This window comes from Theropithecus gelada, chromosome 7a (assembly GCF_003255815.1).
Source record: "Theropithecus gelada isolate Dixy chromosome 7a, Tgel_1.0, whole genome shotgun sequence".
Classification (NCBI taxonomy): Eukaryota; Metazoa; Chordata; class Mammalia; order Primates; family Cercopithecidae; genus Theropithecus; species Theropithecus gelada.
The window spans coordinates 18,580,252-18,598,424 of record NC_037674.1 but is presented as its reverse complement, the minus strand read 5'-3'; the positions used below and the strand labels follow the sequence as shown (position 1 = coordinate 18,598,424).

At 42.1% G+C, this 18,173-nt stretch overlaps 2 protein-coding genes across 31 annotated transcripts in view; both read right to left on the bottom strand.

Annotated features, from left to right (window-relative positions):
- Window positions 1-959: 959 nt before the first annotated feature.
- CCNDBP1 (cyclin D1 binding protein 1) lies at window positions 960-12,544 on the bottom strand. Of its 3 annotated transcripts, XM_025389758.1 has the most exons (11): window positions 12,112-12,544; window positions 11,849-11,908; window positions 11,489-11,568; window positions 8,046-8,127; window positions 7,192-7,288; window positions 6,945-7,018; window positions 6,287-6,363; window positions 5,365-5,645; window positions 4,253-4,313; window positions 1,705-1,751; window positions 960-1,439 (listed from the first exon to the last, which is right to left on the bottom strand). In XM_025389758.1, exons 1-11 carry the CDS (start codon window positions 12,218-12,220, stop codon window positions 1,325-1,327), a joined length of 1,083 nt encoding a protein of 360 aa, XP_025245543.1. In that variant the 5' UTR covers window positions 12,221-12,544; the 3' UTR covers window positions 960-1,324. The 3 variants fall into 3 exon arrangements, with proteins under 3 accessions (XP_025245543.1, XP_025245542.1, XP_025245541.1); XM_025389757.1 differs by lacking the exon at window positions 11,489-11,568; XM_025389756.1 differs by lacking the exon at window positions 11,489-11,568 and having other exon boundaries at window positions 11,849-12,361.
- Window positions 12,539-18,173, bottom strand: part of TMEM62 (transmembrane protein 62) — a 47,324-nt gene continuing 41,689 nt past the window's right edge. For 23 of the 28 annotated variants that reach the window (XM_025389735.1, XM_025389750.1, XM_025389739.1 and 20 more), the window contains 2 exons: window positions 15,740-15,858; window positions 12,542-13,429 (listed from right to left, as the gene is read on the bottom strand). In XM_025389735.1, the coding sequence (XP_025245520.1) occupies window positions 13,103-13,429; window positions 15,740-15,858 (446 nt within the window). In that variant the 3' untranslated portion in view covers window positions 12,542-13,102. Of the gene's footprint in view, window positions 13,430-15,739; window positions 15,859-18,173 lie in introns of all 28 variants that reach the window. The other 5 variants (XM_025389729.1, XM_025389732.1, XM_025389727.1 and 2 more) reach the window with 1 other exon arrangement.

Sequence of the window (18,173 nt, the reverse complement as noted above, 5' to 3'; positions counted from 1 at the left end):
TTAGAGTTCTATATTCATTAAGTATCCCACAATTAAAGTCTGATGTTAATAACATGAATTTGGTCCAGCAGAGAAATATAAAAGTATATAAAACATAGGCTCTATATGAAAGGATAAAAGAACTAGTCTCCTGTTGTACAAAGTTATTTTGTTTATGTTACTTTGTTGCCTTGGCACTCTATCAGTTTGATTCTAGTTCCTTCCCTTTATGACACTTGTTAACAGTACAAAATGGCACTTCAAAACAGTCCATTAAAACTCATTTGGCTTAAAGAATTTCAACCCCAAGTATACATTAGTCACTCAAAGAATGACTGCTGTTGCTGATTATACCTAAAGAGGGCAGAAAGGCATATGTGATGAATTACACCTACAGAAGGAAGATGATGGGCATGAGAGGTGCCGGAGACCTGTAGGACATGCATAAGGCCCTATTCAGCTCACCAGAATATACATCATTACAGGTTTACGCTGCTTTCCAATATGCAGTCTTCTAGACCGATGCAAAAGTACAATTAAGTGGTGATGGTTTTGCAAAAGGATGAACTGAAAAGGCCCTTAAAATTACACAAAATCTCTAATACACTAAAAAATTTTAATTTATAAAAATTTGGTATTTACATTTGGGGACACACATAACAGAGGACAACACAAGTATGTATAAAGAAAATAAATCTGTTCAATAAGGTGGGCAAACGTAACAAATGAGCTCAATGCCAATATATTTGTGAGACAGGGAGTAATCTGGGATAATATTCAGAAGGACTTGCTGATAATAACATGTAACATGGTGAAATACTAAGATGAATTTTGGAGTAATCTTTTATAAATAAAGTGTTTTGTTCTAAATATACTTCTGATCAGAATCAGATTTTTAAACCTACAAACCCAAATGAAAGCAATGTTCTAGTCTCAATCCACTGTATTTCTGGTAAAAAGACACTTTTGAAGGGTACTCGTTTAATCACTGGCAAGTTAGCATTTTATTGAGACCATCAACATCTTTACAATGAAAACAACACACTTTACTGTAAAAAGAGAATAAGGCAGCTTTCCTAGGAATCTCTGAGAAATGACTCAAGAATGAGAAATCATGCAATTATTTTTCATATATAGCACAGAAAAATATATTATATGCATATGGTTTATAAATAGGTGCCAACCTGGCCTAACCAACAATCTTTGGTAATAGTGTCCCTTGCTAAATATAGACAGGCACTCACTTTCAATCCAGCAAGCATTCTAGCTCCATTTTAAAAGCAGACATCAGAGCCTGACCATGATGGTGAGAGGGGGAGAAGAGAGTACAAATGAGCCTGAAAAGTCATAATTCAAGTTCACTCTGAGTAAGCTCCTTGATTCTATTCATGCAATGATCAATGGCATTAATAAGTAAAGGGATCCAACTATCTTCCGGCTGAGGGGTCACATGACTTGCTCTGAGAATAGAATAGGAAAGAAACAAGTTAAACTTGTTAGGGCATCAAGGGAAAACCTACCCTCAGGAGGGAGCACAGGGAAAACTAAAATGTTTTTAAAGGGAAGCTTCTTTGCAGAATCTCAGCTGCCCCACAACTGAAGTTGAAAGAAAATCCCACACCCACCCTTTCCCACTCCTTGAAATGGGGGCTAGGGAGTTGAGAATGTCTGGACAAGAGTTCCGTTTTACTCTCAAAAAGCTGTATCAGAAGCTTTCATACTTACTTTGTAATTTCAAGTGCCTTCTTTAAAACAGATACAAGTTTTGCAGACTAGAAAAGAAACACAGAAGTTATTCACCCCGAGCCCTACCATAAAAAGGTGAGCTCAAATATTTTAAAAGACCCAAGTAATAAAAAAATCATTTAGAAAAAGAATCTGAAGGAAGTATGCAAAACTTAAAAATGCTGATTAGGTTAGGGTGGCAGGAATACGGGTTCTTTTCATTTAGCAAGATCTTGTTAATACCATTGCTATAACATTTTAATAAATTTTTTAGATCTAAAATATTTTCAATTTAAAAAAGGACAGAAAAAGGAAAATGTAACCTGAATTGGTCCCAAATGCTAATAGCTCAAAATATAAAGCAGAAATGACTAAGGCTCCTTTTTTAAAAAAAAAAAAAAGGCCGGACGCGGTGGCTCAAGCCTGTAATCCCAGCACTTTGGGAGGCCGAGACGGATGGATCACGAGGTCAGGAGATCGAGACCATCCTGGCTAACACGGTGAAACCCCCTCTCTACTAAAAAATACAAAAAACTAGCCGGGCGAGGTGGCGGCACCTGTAGTCCCAGCTACTCGGGAGGCTGAGGCAGGAGAATGGCGTGAACCCGGGAGGCGGAGCTTGCAGTGAGCTGAGATCCGGCCACTGCACTCCAGCCTGGGCGACAGAGCGAGACTCCGTCTCAAAAAAAAAAAAAAAAAAGCATAAAGAATTTTAAGAACACCAATATAAGGATAACATGGAGACGTTTAACATAAAATATCAATACATATAAGATGCATATGCAGTACACATTTTAAAATTGCTAGAGCAGATACTATGTTTGGGATAGCTGACTAAAAACGTTTGTTTCTTGGGAAGTCAATTTTTAAAAAGTTAATGCCAAAAAAAGTTAATGCCCAAAAGGATCCTATTCTGCTTCAAGGTGTTTGTACATCATGAAGACACTTCTGATGAATCTAATTTCCATTATTCAATTTATCAGTTATTACTAAAATTGATACATTGGATTGTAAAATATAAACTATCTGGCAGTTTTACTGCTCTTTCCAATACCATTAGAGAGAACAGAAGTGTCTCTAGCAAAGGGCACAGCACAGAACTTCAAAGAATACAATAAAATCAGATTTTTATAAGAAACTTGACTCTCCATGGTTAAATCACACTGTTTGTATTAGAACAGAGTATGTTTCTGGAACACTTATTTCTGCCTCGACTACAAATTAGAAACTTGTGACCTCAGCCAGCTACTTCTGAACAGCTAGAGTTCAATCTAATTGCTGCCTAGTCTAGAAATTAGAAACTTGTGACTTCAGGTTGAGAAGTTCCTAAATTACTCTGTAATTAAGACTTTCTTTTCAAAGAAGCATTTTCTTTTTTTTTTTTTTTTTGAGACAGAGTCTTGCTCTGTTGCCCAGGCTGGAGTGCAGTAGCGCAATCTCGACTCACTGCAACTTCCACTTTCCGGGTTCAAGTGATTCTCTTGCCTCAGCCTCCCGAGTTAGCTGGGATTACAGGCGCATGATGCCCGGCTAATTTTTGTATTCTTTTTTTTTTTTGAGACGGAGTCTCGCTCTGTAGCCCAGGCTGGAGTGCAGTGGCGCCATCTCGGCTCACTGCAAGCTCCGCCTCACAGGTTCACGTCATTCTCCTGCCTCAGCCTCCCGAGCAGCTGGGACTACAGGCGCGCGCCACCACGCCTGGCTGATTTTTTGGGTTTTTTTTTTTTTTTTTGAGATGGAGTCTCGCTCTGTCGCCCAGGCTGGAGTGCAGTGGCGCGATCTCGGCTCACTGCAAGCTCCACCTCCCGGGTTCACACCATTCTCCTGCCTCAGCCTCCCCAGTAGCTGGGACTACAGGCGCCCACCACCACGCCCAGCTAATTTTTTTGTATTTTTAGTAGAGACGGGGTTTCACCATGTTCGCCAGGATGGTCTCGATCTCCTGACCTTGTGATCCGCCCGCCTCGGCCTCCCAAAGTGCTGCGATTACAGGCGTGAGCCACCACGCCCGGCCAATTTTTTGTATTTTTAGTAGAGACGGGGTTTCACCATGTTAGCCAGGATGGTCTGGATATCCTGACCTCATGATCCGCCCACCTCGGCCTCCCAAAGTGCTGGGATTATAGCCGTAAGCCACCACGCCTGGCCTTGTATTCTTAGTAGAGACACGGTTTCGCCATGTTGGCCAGGCTGGTCTCAACTCCTGACCTCAGGTGATCCGCGGGTCTCAGCCTCCCGGAGTGCCAGGATTACAGGTGTGAGCTACCACGCCCAGACTTAAAGCAGCATTTTCTAAGGTCTTTGGGCTTTTCTAAATGATTACCCAGGTGATTATGGAAGAGAGAACTATCAAAGCTCATGGCTATTATAATTCAACTTCAGCAAATATTTATCAACCCCAAACACATGCAAGAACTGTGACATTGCTGTTGTACTTGCATCCAAATGTGACAAATAAATATGTACCCTATAGCTTAGAGGAAATACTAGTGATTAGTGAAGTTCCACCCATTACATCTGTAGCTATTCCCTCAAAGCCAGTACTTACATTGATTCGCACGGTCAGGTGACACATAGGTGGATATATGCTCAGAGCCAAATCATCCACACTAAGAGCAGAAAACAAAGTAATCATTAACAAAAAAAGAAATGCAGCCAAGTTGTTTCTAATACACAACTATGGATGTCAACAGTAAGAAACTGTCCCAGAAATGCCTGTCAGTTTTTAAAATTGGGCAACGGGGCAACCAATACAGAATAAGTTCAACCAGTCTTTATTGAAACAAGCATACCCCATTTCACTAGGAAGTTGGGGGGAAAAATTCCCTTGGTTCATAGTAGGGTGCATGATCAATTCAGTCAAAAATGTGAGGATATGAAAACATCAGTTTAATAACTAATAAAGGCAGGCAGGTCATCAATGGAAGCTAAAATTAGAGCAAAATATAACTTTACTAAAGTGAGCACCACTTTAAGTGATCAAATTTAGTACCACCAATAATGAGGCAAACCAACACCATGTGCCTCCCTAATATGATAAAGTGAGATGTATAAAACACTCAATTATACGATATTCTTGCAAAAATGAGAACTAACCATCACATGAATCCAGGTTGTTGGATATTTTATGAGACAACTGACCTGGTTTCTTTTTAAAATGTTGATTTTTTAAAAAAAGATTACAAAGGACAGGAACTGTTCTAGATTTCAAGAGACTAAAGAGATGACAATTAAATGCAATGTGGGACCTTGACAGAACCCTGAATTTATATGACATTTTAGATAGAGACAACTGGAGAAATCTGAATATTAGATAATATTATTATATTCAATGTCAAATTTCTTGGATGTGGAGTAGGAATAAGAGCATTTCAGGAGATACATACTGAAGTATTTAGGGGTGAAATGTCATTGCTGCCTGCAATTTACTCTCAAAAGATTCTGGAATAAATATGAAACATCTCTCTTGAGAAATAAACCAATATAGGAAAAAAATGTGAACAATAGGCGACTCTAATAGAAGGATATAGGAGTGTTCACCGAAGGTACTTTTTTAACTTTCCTATAGGTTTGAAAAATTTCAAAAATTTCAAAATTTCCCAGTACAAATTGAGATCAGAAAGCTGCTGCTCAGATGTTTCAAGTGGAGATCATGCTTACCTAGGGCTGATTTCATCAGAAATATCCACAATGTCATCCAGCTGTGCCACCTGATCCTTCTTCCCATTCTCTGCCACTAAGATCCGAATTTTCTTCAGGCAGGCTTTGGATGCTCTCACCAGTGCAAGGCAGGGGATTATCAGCTCTTGATCATCCTCTGACCAATACAAGTCCTGATTGCTTGGAAACCCCAACACATCATCCTCATCACTGTGGTTGTCAGAGTTGTTCTCGTCAGTATCATTCAAGAGGCCAGAGTAAGGGTCGCATTCTTCCACAGCCTAAGGCATACCATGATGTATGTGAATGCAAAAAAAAAAAAGGCCTATTACACTTTTACCACCGTGCCTTAGTTGTCCAAAAACCTTAGCCAGGCTGGGCGCGGTGGCTCACGCCTGTAATCCCAGCACTTTGGGAGGCCAAGGTGGGCGGATCGCGAGGTCAGGAGATTGAGACCATCCTGGCTAACACGGTGAAACCCCGTCTCTACTAAAAATACAAAAGTTAGCCGGGCGTGGTGGCGGGCACCTGTAGTCCCAGCTGCTCGGGAGGCTGAGGCAGGAGAATGGCATGAACCCAGGAAGCGGAGCTTGCAGTGAGCCGAGATCGCACCACGGCATTCCAGCCTGGGCGACAGAGCAAGACTCCGTCTCAAAAAAAAAAAAAAAAAACCTTAGCCAGCCACTTCACTAACGGTTACAGAGTAGAATCATTTCATAAACCCTGTTTCTTGCTCTCCTTGTCCAGTAAGGGAACGGAGAGGAGTGGTAGTAAATCACACACTAACAAGGAGTGGAAGATGGAAGACAGAAGACAGTAGTGAGAAGGGGACCTATCTGGCAATGCTTAGGAAATCTCTCTTTATAATTAATTCTCATCTACTAGTCAAGGAGTTGCCTTCCAATGATGGAGGTCCCCTCACCCGCTCCATTTCTTCATGTGCATCCTTCACAAAATCCACATTCTTGGTCAGCATCAAAAGAGCTGCAGCTTTGTTATCTATGAGTGAAAAATCAGAAGCACTAGAATTAGAGGAAAACCCCAAGAATTTTCTTAAGGCTGCAAGGAACAACCACATTGTTCCTATTAAAGGGAGTGCCAAGGACAGTTGACAAGGGTGGTGGTTTAATAAAAAATTCTTCTCACTATATCCCCTGGTATCTAGACAGGGGTTTAAAAAGCTTGTATTTTATTCACCACAAGAAGAAATAAAATGGTCACATGATGTTTATCATCATGGTCCTCTTGGACAACCACTGTTTTGGCTTAGCTGTCTCTACCTCATAACTGCTTCTGTGTGCTCCATAATACTACTCTTGGGGTAGGACTAGGAAAACAAACCATATTTGTCCAACAAGAGACAGAGCCACAGCAAAGCAGAGTGGAATTTAGAAGTATGAGAACTAGAGAATGACAAAAAGTATTAATACCTACCTATTAATTTTGATAATAAAATATATATGTTTCACCAGACTGTTTATATAAATTCAAATACATACATGTTACAAAGCTGGAAGCTAAACATGAGAGGTCTCTCTGCTTTGGGCAGCAGACACGGCCCACTTCCCACTTTTACTCACCTCTTGGTATCTGAGGCATCTGCTGGCACGCAACCCAGACACTGTTGTAGGAAATAAGGTCATTGTTCTCAGGGCTGGGGAAAGAAATCAATAAGGATAAATTAATAACCTAGGTTCCTGTCTCCTAAAAAGCTCCTTCCTGCTGGTCATTACTCTCAGCTGTCAGTAACTTTGCTGTTAAAATGAGTTTTTCCCCTCTTAGGCAAGGAACCCCAATAACCGATAACCTAAACTGTGGCATCACTACCTCTGAGTTGGAGTGATGGAAAGTACTTCCATGAGCTGAGCCATGCCATCCACGATGTCCAGGGTGGCGCCCCGTACCAGCTTTCTCAGGGTGATCCCTGTGGCCAAACCCAAAGAATAAGCAGCCTGGTGTTCTTTTCAGAAGCACCATCTGCTTTCCTGAGTCTAAGCATTACAGAACTATAAGGTAATGTACACCCCCATGCTTTAACCTACATGCTAACACAAAACTCAGGTCTTACTTATATCCCCATGGCATTTTCTTGCCCCTCCTGCCATTCCTTAGTGTTTTCTTTAAAAGAGATCTGGAACAAAATCTTTCTGTGACACCATGTATTCATTCGTTAAAGACCGTGATCTCTTAACAACTGTAGATGAAACACTTGAAGTTTAAGCCACTTGAGTAACCCTGAAGATCCATGACATGTATTCAGTTATAATTTTGGCATGATTATAATCAATGCATGATTCTACAGGCAGGGCTGGAGGCCATTTAACCTATGAAGATGTTCAGAAATAGGGTGAGATATAATATGGGTGGAGGAAACTAAGGATGGCCTGAGCCTGCATATGGGGCTGAGAGCCAGCCAGCATCTGTGGTGTTAAAACGGGGTGAAGAGGGAGAAGCCTGTGAAAATTAAAAGCCTTACAAGTCAGGCAAGGCAGGGGAGATGGGAAGTCATAGGAACAAAGCATCTGTATCTTAGAATAATGGCTTGATTATTTAAGTCACTTACATTACAAAATTATCCTTGACTGTATTGTATGGGAGAAAGTTATATGTTCAAGTCGGGTAAAAGTAAAAGTCACAGGACATAATCCACAATATTAGCAAAGATCTACTATGCGGCTTACCCTGATCCTTTGGAAGCAAATAGTACACTGCAATAAATGCCTTGATGGCAGCATGGACTTGTTCACAGAACTTCTGGGTTTCCTATGAAAAAGGAAACAGATTAGATCAAAGTGGTCAACCCTTCTACTGTGGAATACAGCAGATATTTCTTTTCTTTTTCTTTCTTTCGAGACAGAGTCTTGCTCTGTCAACCAGGCTGGAGTGCAATGGCATAGTCAGTCTCAACTCACTGCAACCTCCACCTCCCAGGTTCAAGCAATTCTTCTGCCTCAGTCTCCCAAGTAGCTGGGATTACAGGCGCCCACCACCACACCTGGTTAATTTTTTGTATTTTTAGTAGAGATGGGGTTTTGCCATGTTGGCCACATTGGTCTTGAACTCCTGACCTCAGGCGATCCACCTCCCTCAGCCTCCCAAAGTGCTGAGATTACAGGTGTAAGCCACTGCGTCCGGCCTAAGGCAGCTATTTCTACAGCATCATCAAACATTTTCTGAAGTCCTAGTATGAAGGTAGGCCTTCTGCTATACTCATCACATACCAGAGAGGAGTTAGCTATATAGTAGACATTGGGCTGACAACTCAATAAACCATTAAGAAACAGCAGGAAAAAACTTATTCCTGATACACTGTATCCCAAGATATTCATGATATCTTAGACCAGGAGTTGGCAAACTGTGGTCCTCAGGCCAACTCAGGCCCCACTGCCTGTTTTTGTAAATAAAGTGTATTGGGACACAGTCATACTCATTGGTTTACATGTCTGTAGTTATGTTTGCTCTATAAGGGCAGAGTTGGGTAGTTGGCTACAAAATCTAAAATGTTTACTAACTGGCCCTTTACAGAAAAGAGAGGGAGAGAGACAGACAGACAGACCAACTGATAGACCATGGTTATTAGATCACTAACCAGGTCTCTCTCTCTTAACAGAATCACAATATGTAACTAAAGGTAACTAGCATGGACTCAACAATGCTTGATGTTAACTATTTTCCTTCTAGGTGGTCACTGGCTTCTCATCTTCCTTGTCCTCAATTGACTTAAATTCTAAGTCAATACTATACAGATGTGGTCCAGGTTGGAGCCAGTCTACAAACTGTGACCAGTCAGGGATAAGATAAGGACAGTGACTGAGAGTGTTTAGAAACTTTTATGGTAATTTGACATTTATTCAACATCCAAGCACATAATTTTATTAAAGTATCATTCCATGCAGATTGGAATTTTAAAAAAACAAAAAAAATCCACCCATCTTTTAGTAGGACTAAAGTGGTGAGATCTCAAGAAGGCAATGATGATTCATGTGTATGTATGTGTATATATACACACATATATACATATATGTATTTATTTGAATATATGTATATACTTGAATATTTGTATATATTTCAAATAAATCCAAATTCTAATTTTTCATCTATGAGTGAAACTACTGTCCTGAGCATGTATAGAAAATCAGTTCTATGCTGCCTCCTTGTGGTATCTTACTTGCAGTGAGTTTTAGCAGCAAGTCCTAAGTGTATTTGAAAGAAAGGGGTTAGCAGATAAGAAAAATAAGATAATATTTTGGGAGGCCGAGGCGGGTGGATCACAAGGTCAGGAGATCGAGACTATCCTGGCTAACATGGTGAAATCCCGTCTCTACTAAAAATACAAAAAACTAGCCGGGCGCGGTAGCCGGCGCCTGTAGTCCCAGCTACTTGGGAGGCTGAGGTGGGAGAATGGTGTGAACCCGGGGGGCGGAGCTTGCAGTGAGCCGAGATCGCGCCACTGCACTCCAGCCTGGGAGACACAGTGAGACTCCGTCTCAAAAAAAAAAAAAAAAAAAAAGAAAAATAAGATAATATTAACTACTCTTTTTGAAATAGTCTATTTTCCATGAATCTTTTAAAGTGCCGTCATACAATTCATCTCTTGTTTCCTCATTACAAATCTCAAAGGTAGGCCAGGCACGGTGGCTCACGCCTGTAATCCCTACACTTTGGGAGGTCAAGGTAGGCAGATCACTTGAGGTCAGGAGTTCGAGACTAGCCTGCCCAACATGGTGAAACCCCGTCTCAACTAAAAATACAAAAATTAGCCAGGCATGGTGGCGGGTGCCTGTAATTCCAGCTACTCGAGAGGCTGAGGCAGGAGAACTGCTCGAACCGGGTAGGCAGAGGATGCAGTGAGCCGAGACTGTGCCACTGCACTTCAGCCTGAGTGACAGAGTGAGACTTTGCCTCAAAAAAAAAAAAAAAAAAATCTCAAAGGTATGTGAGGAGGAGAGAGTTTATCACTGTAGGTACATGCAGCAGAAGATACCTATATTCTTTCCAAACACCTATATATGTAGACTGAGAAATTAAAACTATTGACTATGAAAATCAAATAAGGCAGTGAATATGCCATTTTAAAAGAATCTTACTCCCATATTAAGGATACACAGCTCTAGAAAAACTAAGCATAGAGCATACGTGGTCACAGCCGACATGCTTACTTTCACTAGTTTAATAATAAAGGAATATTTAAAATGCATATATTCTTTGTTCTAGCAATTCCACTTCTGGGAATTTTTTCTACTGATATACATACATACACAGAATTAGGTAATTCATCACAACACTGTTTGCAGTAATTCTAAGTTGGAAACAGCTTAAATGTCCACATAGAGTATGGTTAAATTATGTTTGTATCTAGTCTATTGAATACCATGCAGTCATTACAAAGAACGGAACAACTTTATACTAACTGCTAAGAGTTGATTTCTAAGCTCTATTGTTAATTTATTTAAAGGAAGGTCCAGAACAGTGTTTATGGTATCTTACCATTTGTGTAAAAAGAAGCTGACACATACAAGATAAATGTTTATGAATGTATATATGCACAGAATATATGTGGAATAATGCAAAAGGAACTGGGGGAGACAAAAACGAGAAAGTGGATGGAACGATAAACTTAACACACTTAACTTTGATATCTTTTGAATTTTATACTATCTGCATAGGTTACTGATTAAATACAAAAAATAATACAAAAAGGGTATTATGTAGTATAACAGAATAGGTGTACCTTAGACATCAGATAGACCTTGATTTAAATTCTAGCTCCCCTGCTTTTTTTTAAATCTTAACCTGAGCTGAGCCTGCTTGCTCATCTGTCAGATGGCCATCAAGTATGTGAAAACACCCAGCACAAAAAAAGTGCTTAAAAAATTATCAGAAAAGAAACCACCAGGGTGAACTTCAGATTGAACCAATATTTATAAGACCTGCCTACTCCGCGCCAGGAAATGCACTTGGCAATTCGGTCTTCACAACAAGCCTGTGAAGTAAAAAACGGTAACCTCATTGGACAGATGAAGAAAATAAATCTCCTGGCATGCGTGTAAAAGGTGGAAAGAAAATTAGAGGATTCCTAAGGTGTAACTCGGCAGCCCAAGGATTCCAGGAAAGTGAAGCCCACCTGTGGAGACGGCAGTGGAAGCTGAGAGAAGACTGTGGTCAGAGTCGTGGCTTCCCTTGACACTGTCACAGCTGCCTCATCTGGGGGGTGGCCGAAGAGAAGGCAGGTGCCAATACATTAGCGCTGCACGGACTTGGAAGATACGCGTTCCCTTACCGACCCAGACTTCTCAAAAACACCTCCCGAATGTCGATGTTAGAATTCTAGTTTACCCTCTCAGGTGCTGAGGTGGGTAAGGTATCTCACAGAAAGGATGCAGCGGAGGAGGGCAGTCCCCTCCCTGGGGGAGAGCGAGAGGGAAAGGGGTCGGGACGCTGAAGGAACTGAGGCAAGGGGAGCCGGGACAGGAGGCGCACTCACTGAGTCTTCTCCAGAACATCTCTCGATTAAACTCCTCGGTGGTCTCCTGGGCTTCGCCGACTTGTGGGTGTGGCGTGTGGGGGCCGAATGGTGGCGAGTGGAAAAGCTAAGGTAAGCGGACCTACCTCCCTCGCCCGAGCCTGGCTCCCCGCCGCCGCCGCCCCAGCCCGCCCTCTCCGCGACCCCGAGCCCGCCCTCTCCCGGATCCCGGCCTCTCCCCCAGCCCGCCCCTGCCGTCGCGCTTTCCAACTCCGTCAGCTCACCCCGCACTCGAGGAAGGAGCAACCGCAGCTCCTCCGCCAAGTGCCGGAGCTGCTGCAAAGGTGGAGCCAGGGTGGGGGCTGCGGCTGCAGGTGCAGTTGCGCTCGCCATCTCAGTCGCTTGCCGAAGGCCGCAAACACAGGCCTCCGCCGCCACTGCCGGAGCCGCACTGCGACAGCCGCTCCACTTCCGGGCCACAGCGTCAATGGCTCGTTTCCGGCAACAAGCCGTCCAGCCCCGCCCCAGAGGCCCGGCCCCGCCCCCAGAGGTCCAGCACCACCCATCCCATTATGAGAGACCAGGCCTGGCCCCGCCTCCTCCCGCCCCACCCTGTCCCCAGAGGTCCAGCACCAACCATCCCAGAGGCCAGGACAGGCCACGCCTTCTCTCGCCCCTTAAGCGAGGCCACACGAGCAAGGCTCAGGCTCACGGTCTTTCTTATTCATCATTCATTCATTTATTTGATTAGTTGAAAACACTTCCGACTAAGGAAGCAGAGAGCCCACAATCCTGCGGGAAAACAGGCCTGGGAACTAATATCTCAGCCGTGGTCAGGGTCGGGCCCAGATCCTCAAAGGTTCCCTGCCCTTGAAATTGCACCTTTGACAGCTGCTGAATTTCAAGCACAGCGGTAGGTGCTTTACATGGGGTAACCCCTAAAAAACACACTGGGCCTCAGTCACTCCCGTACACACACCCAACCCCTACCCTGTGGGTGTCCTAGATAAGGGTTTTCTCTTCACAAAGATAAATCAACTCTTTGCCTCCTTGAGGAGGGAAGGAATAAAGGCATTATTTTTGAGACTTTTCTGCAGTCCATTCTGCAGGTATCAGTAGTGGGTAATCCCTCCAACATCCAGGAGTCCAAACGAGCAGCAGCTCCCTAAAGCTCACGCACCAATACTGGCCCTCCACCTGCTACTGGGGTAGAGGCCTAGGCTATAGACACAGAGGCTGAGCTTCTGCCCAGCTGCCAGTGGTGAGACATGGCCTTCAGGAGCTCAGGTGGCTTTTTAACTGCACCATGAAGATTCCAAGCTTGGCGGAGTTCAGTGTCCACACACAACGAATGAGAACAGGTGTCAGCAGTGTCAACCAGGTCCGCAAAGGGGAGAATAAAAAAGCTAGGGTGCCGTATGTCGCATAAAGAAAGTAGCAGGAATAAACTTGCCAGATGTACAGCAGTAGCATAAGTAGGTGAACAGGCATAATTTTCAAGTATTTTCTTTGATGGAGATGAGACCTGAAGTTGTGACCAAAGCACCGCTGCAGCAAGCTCCAACACATGTAAGCCATCAAGGGGATGTTAAAAAATGCCAGCTGGAAAAGAACAGAGCCATAGCTTACTCCCAAGTCCTTGGAAGAGTTTGGTCTTAATAATGCATCATTAGTGGATCCTAAGAATATGCTGCTTTCTGTCTTGGGGTTAGCTAATTTACTTAAGCACAGTTGCTTATAACACAACAGCTGACTTGTGGCTAGTTGTGTATTTGCCCATGTCCTTTTATTCATCTTAGAGGCGGGTATCATTTAATTTATGTTGAAGTCCCAACTTGTAGTACAGTATCATATACACAGTTAATATCCAGTGGTGTTAAGCTGGAATTGAACTGAGTAAATGTATACACACACATAAAACAACCCCTCTTTTTTGGTGGAGTGAGGGGAGGGCTTGGCTGTCAGTATTTTTTTTCTTATCTCCATTTTTGTTTGAGGTAGCATGACTAAGTACTGGAATATAAATGAGAAGATCTAAATTATAATCCAAGTTGAGCTGCTGTATGATTCATTCATTTAACAAATATTTACTGAGCACCCGTTATGTGGCAGGCATGAGCTAGGCTCCAAGTTAGGGACACAATGGCAAACAAGTTAGAAGAGGTCTGTCATAGAGCTAACGTTCCAACAGGGAGAAGACAAAGACCAAAAAAATAAACAAAAAATATAATTAAAGATTGTGATTAGTTCAATGAAGGAAAGAACTGGGTCATAAGAAGATAATGGGGAGAAAGGCTCTCAGAGGCCAGGACAGGAACAAATTAGCGGAGGGAAGTGCATTCCAGGCAGAAGGAACAAATGAAAAGCCCAGAGATGGGAGAGGTCTTGGCCTCTTTAAGGAAGTGTATGCAGAGCATAAGCCAGGTGGGAATTGGCAGTCGGCAGGACCCAGATCACTGCTCTGCTTCAAAGCATTTCAACCTGAAAACTAAGTAAGCTGATTGTAAAGTTTTTAAAAGAGCACATTGGATGCTCAGTATTAAACTGAGAGCAAGCAGGCAAGAATATCAGGGAGAAGACCCAGGCAAGAAATAATTACAATTTAGATTAGGGTAACAGAAATAGAGAGAAGTGGATGGATTCAAGATATGCACTGGAAGCAGATCAAATAAGGTAGAGCTTGCTGGTTAACTAGATACAGGGTACGAAGGAAAGGGAATAATTGAGGATACATCTTGGAGAAATCAGGTGAATGGTGGAGTCATTTATTAAAACTGGAAAAACAGAGGAACAGGTTTGGGGTAGAAATAATGTTCCTAATTAGAGAGACATCATATGAAGTTGAGATGCCTGTTAGACATCTGTGGCCATTGGATATAGAGGCACTTGAAGTGCAGAGAAGAGGTCGAGATCAGAGAGATAGATTTGGGAGTCATGGGTCTGGATGATACATAAAATCCATTATTAGTGTACTATTTATTAGAATATGAATGTAAACATTTACAAAGGAAAAAACCCTGCCTTTTGGTAAGGCTCAGGATTCATTTGGTATGAGAGAGTTCCTTAGAGACAGCCTCCATCTACATAATAGAAAACTGAAATGAGGCTGGGCACAGTGGCTCACGCCTGTAATCCCAGCACTTTGGGAGGCCGACACAGGCGGATCACCTGAGGTCGGGAGTTAGAGGCCAGCCTGGCCAACATGATGAAACCCCATCTCTACTAAAAACGCAAAAATTAGCTGGGCATGGTGGCACATGCCTGTAATCCCAGCTATACAGGAGGCTGAGGCAAGAAATGCATTGGAACCCAAGAGGCGGAGGCTGCAGTGAGCCGAGATTGCACCACTGTGCTCCAGCCTGGGCGTCGGCGCAACGCTGTCTCGGGGAATAAAAAATATATTTTAGATGTTTACATGAGAGTGGTAGAAGGAGTTTAGGAAGCACTTTAAAAGCAAATGAGGCCGGGCGCGGTGGCTCAAGCCTGTAATCCCAGCACTTTGGGAGGCCGAGACGGGCGGATCACGAGGTCAGGAGATCAAGACCATCCTGGCTAACACGGTGAAACCCCGTCTCTACTAAAAATACAAGAAAATTAGCCGGGCGAGGTGGCGGGCGCCTGTAGTCCCAGCTACTCGGGAGGCTGAGGCAGGAGAATGGCGTGAACCCGGGGGGGGGGCGGAGCTTGCAGTGAGCCGAGATCGCGCCACTGCACTCCAGCCTGGGGCACAGAGCAAGACTCCGTCTCAAAAAAAAAAAAGCAAATGAAGTTTTTATTAAAGACTCCCCTGCAAGTAAAGTAGGAAAGATGATCTATGGTACTTAATTTTGGATTTTGGATTTAATTCATAACTGTTATGCAATTAGTCCGACAAGGCCAAGATGTTCTTAAATTGCCTTTCTGACTTCTTACCTGGAGAATTCCAATTATAAATGTTATGCTGCCTTGTAGGAAATGTCCATTAACAAATATCCCAAAGGAAAAGCAGCAACCCAATTTGCCATCAATGATTTCACCAAAAAACCATGGACCTAAAAGAGGCAATGGACAAAAAAGGAGGAGATTAAATAACTATAACCCTGATGACATAGATCATGAGATGCATTTATAGGAATAATGCAAATATATGAGACTAGCCATCTATCAGTATTTTATTTCATAGCCTTTCCTCGTTGTTAATCTCTATGTTGTACTCGATATCCTTGCTAACCAACTATTTGCTCCTTTACTCCATATTTTTTGGATTATGAAATTGTCTTAGTAGACACTATACCTCGAACAGATATGTGTCTTATAGATTCTAGAAACAAAAAAAAGGCACACTCACATTTTTTAAAATTCCGTTGCAATAATAACCTCAATACAATGCATTAACATTTCCTTTAAGAGGTAAAGAGGTATTCCACAGAAGTTAAATTTCCAGATGATTGAGAATTACTCCTTAAAGCAAAAAAAACTTCAACTACCTTTTGAAAGAAATCTTTCTAAGATGCACTCATTAATATAATGAATGTATTTTAACCTCTTCTTGAAGGCCCACAGTCATTACTTTGTGTATCAACTATATAATCATGGTTACCATGTAGAAAGTTGAACTTGCTTCAGTTTTCTCATCTAGAATGCCATGCTGACTTTTCTCTCCTCTCTATTATTATTTACTGCCCCCTTCTCAGTGTGTGAGTTTCTAGGTGTTATTATTATTATTAATATTATCATTTTGTCTTGTAAGTGTGCTGGTTTATGTAAGAGTATCAAGTGTTTGTCAAGAGTGATAAGGGACAGTTAGACTAGCCTTCTCAAAATGCAAATACTAGGCCAGGCAGGGTGGCTCATGCCTGTAATCCCAGCACTTTGGGAGGCCAAGGTGGGTCGATCACCTGAGGTCAGGAGTTCAAGACCAGCCTGGCCAACATGGTGAAATCCTGTCTCTACTAAAAATACAAAAATTAGCCAAGTGTGGTGGAACACGCCTGTAATGCCAGCTACTCGGGAGGCTGAGGTAGGAGAATGGCTTGAACCTGGGAGGCAGAGGCTGCAGTGAGCCAAGATTGTACCACTGCACTCTAGCCTGGGCAACAAAGCGAGACTATATCTCAAAAAAAAAAAAAAAAAAATGCAAATACCATCATTTGCTGGCAAGAATAGGGTTCAGCTTTAAAAAGTCAGAGGCAATTTTCTCAGATATTCTTTATATAAACTGCATTAAAGACACATTAGTCTAAAAAGGTGCTTTCTCTTCAGGTTTCAACTTTTTGAATGGAACAATTCTTCCCTATTAATGTATTTTGTTTTGTTTTGTTTTACAGCCCAGGAACCAAATTACTTGCTTTACCTCATTGTGTAAGACAAGCGTCAAAAACAGCTTCAACCTATCTTGTAAAAAGAGAACTTACCTCCAGAGGTGATCTGCCATAGCTTACACAGAATCATAAAGTGTTATATTTTCATTTGTTCTCTGGTGGGAGTTACTAATGAGCAAAGTTTAAAGGGAGGATAAAAGTGTAAAAGACTAAGACTAGGCAACAAACAGGCTAATGTACTCCTAATTGACTTTTAGTCACTAAGAAACATGAGCACAAGAGTCTAAAAGAGATTTATGGGGATTTCTGCTTTTAATAACTGTGGCTAAGTGACTTTGTAAGTATAGTCATGCATTGCTTAACCATGGGGATGCATTCTGAGAGATGTGTCCTTAGGCAATTTTGTCCTTACATGTCATACACAAACCTACATGATGTAGTCTACTATATACCTCCAAATCCACTATAGTCTTATGGGACTGCCACTGTATATGGGGTCCCTTGTTGACTGAAATGTTGTCATATGCCACATGATAGTACTGGGTATAATAATACAACAGAAGAGTGCAGATATGCCTGAACTATTGCTCATCTCAGCTTCTCTTTTTTGACCTGAATTTTTGAGAGCCACACATTAGTAAATATTCAATGAACTACATACTAAGCAAAATAGGCAAAATACCAATGGATAGATATATATACTTTTTTTTTTTTTTTTTTTGAGATGGCATCTTGCTGTGTAGCCCAGGCTGGATTTGACCTCCTGGGCTCAAGCAGTCCCCTCGCCTCAGCCCCCGAGTAGCTGGAACTACAGGCATGAGTGTACCCACCTACCAGTGAATATTTTAATGAGGAAATAGATAATAAACCCAGAAGATAAGCATAAATTCTGATAAAGGTAATGATGGAAATAAAACGTGTGATGAGATACAGACTAAAACTTTAAGATAGACAAAGGTTTCTCTAAGGAGGTGCTATTTCAGCTTCTATTAGGTTTCTACACAAATACTAATTCGGTAGCAGCCTTCTCAGCACCCTTAAGTTAA